Source organism: Tachysurus fulvidraco, chromosome 9, assembly GCF_022655615.1.
Source record: "Tachysurus fulvidraco isolate hzauxx_2018 chromosome 9, HZAU_PFXX_2.0, whole genome shotgun sequence".
NCBI lineage: Eukaryota > Metazoa > Chordata > Actinopteri > Siluriformes > Bagridae > Tachysurus > Tachysurus fulvidraco.
Genome location: NC_062526.1, coordinates 26,760,176 through 26,766,704, shown reverse-complemented (window position 1 = coordinate 26,766,704; position 6,529 = coordinate 26,760,176). Strand labels below are relative to the sequence as shown.

General features: G+C 45.4%; 1 protein-coding gene and 1 pseudogene across 7 annotated transcripts in view; both read left to right on the top strand.

Annotated features, from left to right (window-relative positions):
- LOC113658642 overlaps positions 1-6,529 on the top strand; it is a 297,616-nt pseudogene that overhangs the window by 147,667 nt on the left and 143,420 nt on the right.
- Positions 1-6,529, top strand: part of dnmt3aa (DNA (cytosine-5-)-methyltransferase 3 alpha a) — a 54,325-nt gene that overhangs the window by 32,347 nt on the left and 15,449 nt on the right. For 5 of the 7 annotated variants that reach the window (XM_047818368.1, XM_027171100.2, XM_027171102.2 and 2 more), the window contains one exon: positions 2,746-2,793. The exons of the other annotated variants lie outside the window; for them this stretch is intronic. In XM_047818368.1, the coding sequence (XP_047674324.1) occupies positions 2,746-2,793 (48 nt within the window). The remainder of the gene's footprint in view (positions 1-2,745; positions 2,794-6,529) is intronic. 7 annotated transcript variants of the gene reach the window in all.

Sequence of the window (6,529 nt, the reverse complement as noted above, 5' to 3'; positions counted from 1 at the left end):
TTGGTGGTCGAAATAATGGTTCTACCGAGTCGGTAACGTGGTGAGACACAGCTAGTCTGTTCTATAGGTAGTGTGTACATTATGAGGTAATGGTCTGTGATGTCATCACTTTGAGGTATGATATCTATATCAGTGACTTCTATTCTGTGTGATATTATTAAATCTAGTGTGTGGTTACGTCGATGAGTTGCACTAGTGATGTTTTGTTTGAGCCCAAGTGAGTTTAGTAAGTCCATAAATGTGAGTCCTAAAGCGTCGTTTGTGTCGTCAAAATGAATGTTAAAGTCTCCTACAATTAATGCTTTGTCAAAGTTAACCAATAGGTCTGAGAGAAAATCTGTGAATTCGCTAAGGAAAACTGTGTAGGGCCCTGGGGGTCTGGGGCCCGGGGCCCTGGGGGTCTGTACACGGTCGCTAGAGCAAGAGACATCAGGGATTTCTTCGTGTGCACGTGCGATAGTGTAACATTAAGGACGAGCACTTCAAAAGAACTAAATCTATGCTGTGTTCTCTGGGTAACAGTGAGGTAATCACTAAGGATAGTGGCGACACCACCTCCACTACCTCCACCACCTCCACGACCAGTCAGACGAGGCTCGTGCTTATAGATATATCCTGATGGTGTAGACTCGTTTAGACTGATGTATTCATTTGGTTTAATCCACGTTTCGGTGAGGCAGAGTGCAGTAAGGCTATTATCTAAGATCATTACATTTACAATAAGTGCTTTGGGTGACCTAATGTTCAGAAGTCCAAACCTTAAGAACTGTTTTTGTTTGTTTGGCATTTTTCTGGTCTAATTACAGTAAGATTATTTCGAGAACTTCTCGTGTATTTACTTTTGGATCTCACTGCTCGGGGAACAGACACAGTTTCTATAGGGTGAGCTATGTGTGCATTTCTGTGTCAATGTGCTGAGGTGAAGGATGGCTATTAAGATTTAAATGTAAAGAGTAGTTTACCAGTCAGAAGGTGTTCAGCGCCCTGGAGATGTGGTCCGAGAGGATCTCCGCTCCAACTCTGCTGGGGTGCAGGCCGTCAGCACGGAATAGCCTAGGACGCTCCCAGAAAACATTCCAATTATCGATAAAGAGTAGTTTCTGAGCCTGACACCATGACTGTAACCATTCATTTAAAGCGAAAAGTCTACTGAACCTTTCAATTCCTCGCTGGTACGTTGGAAGCGGTCCAGACGCGATGATCCTCGTCGTGGGCGCTGTGCTGCGAACCGTCTCCACCAGGGTGTTGAAGTCCCTCTTCAGGATCTCCGACTGCCTCAGGCTGGTGTCTGTCGTTCGAGCCGACATGAAGAACCACAGCTCTGGTGTTTCTGCTCACGACTCTGGGTACCTGTGCAGAGACATCAAGGACACGAGCACCAGGCGAGCCGTGAGTGCGAGCCTTACCTTTAGCCACCGGAGCACGGACGTGGCGGACGATGGAGTCTCCGATGATCACGTTTGTGATCTCTTTGTGTTTGTGGATTTTGTGTGTGTGTGTGTGTGTGTGTGTGTGTGTGTGTGTGTGTGTGTGTGTGTGTGTGTGTGTGTGTTTATGATGCTACAGTCACATTTATTTGGGATGGAGTTACTCTGCATTTTTTTTCCATCTGTTATAAATGAATTCATACAAGCTATGTTTTAAAAAACAAAATGTATTGAGACCACACCTCCATCACAATGACAGACAGAGACCACACCTCCATCACAATGACAGACAGAGACCACACCTCCATCACAATGACAGACAGAGACCACACCTCCATCACAATGACAGACAGAGACCACACCTCCATCACAATGACAGACAGAGACCACACCTCCATCACAATGACAGACAGAGACCACACCTCCATCACAATGACAGACACAGAGACCACACCTCCATCACAATGACAGACAGAGACCACACCTCCATCACAATGACAGACAGAGACCACACCTCCATCACAATGACAGACAGAGACCACACCTCCATCACAATGACAGACAGAGACCACACCTCCATCACAATGACAGACAGAGACCACACCTCCATCACAATGACAGACACAGAGGCTACACCTCCATCACAGTGACAGACAGAGACCACACCTCCATCACAATGACAGACAGAGACCACACCTCCATCACAATGACAGACAGAGACCACACCTCCATTACAATGACAGACAGAGACCACACCTCCATCACAATGACAGACACAGAGGCCACACCTCCATCACAATGACAGACACAGAGGCCACACCTCCATCACAATGACAGACACAGAGGCTACACCTCCATCACAGTGACAGACAGAGACCACACCTCCATCACAATGACAGACAGAGACCACACCTCCATCACAGTGACAGACAGAGACCACACCTCCATCACAATGACAGACAGAGGCCACACCTCCATCACAATGACAGACAGAGACCACACCTCCATCACAATGACAGACAGAGACCACACCTCCATTACAATGACAGACAGAGACCACACCTCCATCACAATGACAGACACAGAGGCCACACCTCCATCACAATGACAGACACAGAGGCCACACCTCCATCACAATGACAGACACAGATACCACATCTCCATCACAATGACAGACAGAGACCACACCTCCATCACAATGACAGACAGAGGCCACACCTCCATCACAGTGACAGACACAGAGGCCACACCTCCATCACAGTGACAGACACATAGGCCACGCCTCCTTTACTAAGATCAATGTTTCTGCTGTCCTCAGCTCACCCAGCCAAGTGTAGAGGAGGCCTCTGGATCTAATCATGGCCTGGTGCGTGCGCACACACACACACACACACACACACACACACACACACACACACACACACACACACACACACACACATATATATATATACACACACACACAGACACACACATATATATATATACACACACACACATATACACACACACACACACATATATATACACACACACACACACACACACACACACACACACACACACACACACACACACACACACACACACACACACATATATATATATACACACACACACACAGACACACACATATATATATATACACACACACACATATACACATACACACACACATATATATACACACACACACACACACACATGGTGAAGTTACTGCTCACTTGGCCTAATCATTAACATCTGCATGTGAAAGTGTTTAAACCGTGACCTGAACCGACTGTGTGTGAGATCCGTACACTCGCGCATGCAGTGATTTCTGTTTGTACTCGACGTTTCCTAATCAGGTTCGTCATCATATTTACATGCGAGTCGTTTAAACGCTAGTCAGAGTTGTTTGGGGTTATTTCTTCTTAATGAACACACACACAGCAAACACGTTCACCTCCAGGAGCCAATAAAAAAACACGTGTGGAAATGAATTCGGTCTAACAGCAGCTCGTCCTGATAGGTTCCCGTTTCTATGGTAACAGCTCATTCACAGGACAGTATAGACATGGACTAAAGTGTGTCATCCTTTAACACACTTTAAAATGGTCATTTTTGTTGGTAAACTGCTGCAGTGCAAAAGGAATAAAAGACTCCTGATGTGAGGGAGTGAATGAGGCTCTGGGCAGAAACACAGTAAGTGTTTCATCACACAACTGCAGCACTGATTATTTTCCTCTACACAGTGTTAGAGGTTTTAGTGCAACAGTTCCGTTAAGCACGCTGCCAGACACACACACACACACACACACACACACACACACACACACACTTTATAAGTCACTGTCTAAAGTTTCGAGGCAGCTGTGTGTGTGTGTGTGTGTGTGTGTGTGTGTGTGTGTGTGTGTGTGTGCGTGCCTGTGAGTGTGTGTGTGTGTGTGTGTGCGCGCCTGTGAGTGTGAGCGCTCATGGGAAACACTCCTCTGTCTTGCACGTCGGATCATAAATCGCTTCCATATTGAACTTTTCCGCATTCCTCAGCTCGTTGGTAACCATGACGATCGGTTATGTCCTCCCCCAATAGGCCATCACACTCCAGGCCTCCATTAACAAACACGCACACACTTTCCATGTGACATTCTTTAATGCATTTCTACTTCATTCATCGTCTCTTCCTATCACTTTGCCTCTTTTCCTTCTCTCCATCTGTTCTCTCTCTCTCTCTCTCTCTCTCTCTCTCTCTCTCTCTCTCTCTCTCTCTCTCTCTCTCTCTGTCGCTCTCGGTCAGGTTAGGTGCAGACAGTTCCTTGTCTTCCTGCCGTTATTTGCGAGCCCCATTTGGCCAATCAGAATAGCCCCTTGCTGTCACATGACCTCCTATTCGCAGACAAAAGCCGGTTTCTCTGTTTTTTTTCCTCCTTTTCCCTTTTTTCCAGACTTTAAAGCCTTTCTGCAACGCGGGCCGACAACCGCACACAAACACACACGCACACACACTCCTATACTTATGCATGCTGCCATCTGACTGAGCCAACCAACTACGGGTATGTGCTGTCGTGTGTGTGTGTGTGTGTGTGTGTGTGTGTGTGTGTGTGTGTGTGTGTGTGTGTGTGTGTGTGTGTGTGTGGGAGAGAGGGAGCAGGGACAGATTGTGCTGAGTTGATGAAAATTTTCTATTTTGGTAGAGCCTTTGAACATAGAGCTTTAATCATGAGAGAGAGAGAGAGAGAGAGAGAGAGAGAGAGAGAGAGAGAGAGAGAGAGAGAGATGCTAGTAGATATTGATTGGACTTGATTTAGATGACTAATGATGAGCCTCAGTGCAAAACTAAAGCCAACAAACTTTAGACCCCACAGAAGTTTCTTGCTGCTGCTCGTGTCACTCAGAACGTCACACGATTTAAAATCCGTATTCTGTTTTATTTTAAACAACGTATCGAACAGGAAGTGATTCGGTCCTCAAATCCGATTGGTCGGAAAGTGCTGAATAATAATTAGTTTTAAGAGCAGCTCTGACTCTAGTGCATGTGTACAGTATATTAACACGCTCGGGCTTACTCGTTACCGTCTCTATGGTAACAGCTAAATTCCCAGAGATAAAAAAGATAAAATAAAAAAGTGTAAACATGGACGTGGTGAAGGAGCTTCCAGTGTCAGTGCTTTGTATGTACCACTCTGATGTACTGTGTGTTTGATGATGCAGAAGACATGTTTCTTTTATATCTGACTTTGTGTATGTGATGTGTGTGTGTGTGTGATGGGTGTGTGTGTGTGATGTGTGTGTGTGTGTGTGTGATGTGTGATGGGTGTGTGAGGTGTGTGTGTGTGTGTGATGTGTGTGTGTGTCTGTGATGTGTGTGTGTGTGTGATGTGTGAGATGTCTGTGTGTGTGTGTGTGATGGGTGTGTGATGTGTGAGGTGTGTGTGTGTGTGATGTGTGATGGGTGTGTGAGGTGTGTGTGTGTGTGATGGGTGTGTGAGGTGTGTGTGATCTGTGGGTGTGTGCGATGTGTGTGCGATGTGTGTGTGAGGTGTGTGTGAGGTGTGTGTGATGGGTGTGCGATGGGTGTGTGTGTGTGAGGTGTGTGTGTGTGATGGGTGTTTGAGGTGTGTGTGTGTGTGTGTGATGGGTGTGTGTGTGTGTGTGTGTGTGTGTGTGTGTGTGATGGGTGTGTGATGTGCGTGTGATGGGTGTTTGATGTGTGTGTGTGTGAGGTGTGTGTGTGATGGGTGTGTGATGTGTGTGTGTATGAGGTGTGTGTGTGATGTGTGTGTGATGGGTGTGTGTATGAGGTGTGTGTGATGTGTGTGTGATGATAATTTATCTATCCGTCTGCACCCCACACCTCACCCTTCTGTACTACACTAACATAAGGGCCAGATGATAGAAATGTGTGATTTGGGCTGCAGCCATGGTTTAATCTCTCAAACAAACACACACACACACACACACACACACACACACACACAAACACACACAGCACTGATAATGGCTTGGAGGTCACAACAAGGTTGCGGTCGTAGGTCGTCTTTGCCTAGGTCATGGTCATAAAATCTACTTTGGAGAGCAGTAACCGAGGTCAAAGTTCAGCAGATGAGCCAGAGGACAAAGGAGGTAAAGGTCATGGTGAGGTCACAGCAGGAGGACAGCAATGTGATGATGTTGGTATTAAAAAAATACATTATTACCATTTAAAACACAAATGTTACAGAGACATCATGAGACAAAGGTGTTTGTGAGGGACAGAGTAACGGACACCGTATCTGCTTTGGACTTCGCAATGCACATCGGTATTGAGGATGAAGTGACATTACTGTTAATGCATTTTCTGTGTATATGGTGTAATTAGTGATGAGTGTAATATAGTGTAATTAGTGATGAGTGTAATATAGTGTAATTAGTGATGAGTGTAATATGGTGTAATTAGTGATGAGTGTAATATGGTGTAATTAGTGATGAGTGTAATATAGTGTAATTAGTGATGAGTGTAATATGGTGTAATGTAGTGATGAGTGTAATATGGTGTAATGTAGTGATGAGTGTAATATGGTGTAATTAGTGATGAGTGTAATATAGTGTAATTAGTGATGAGTGTAATATGGTGTAATTAGTGA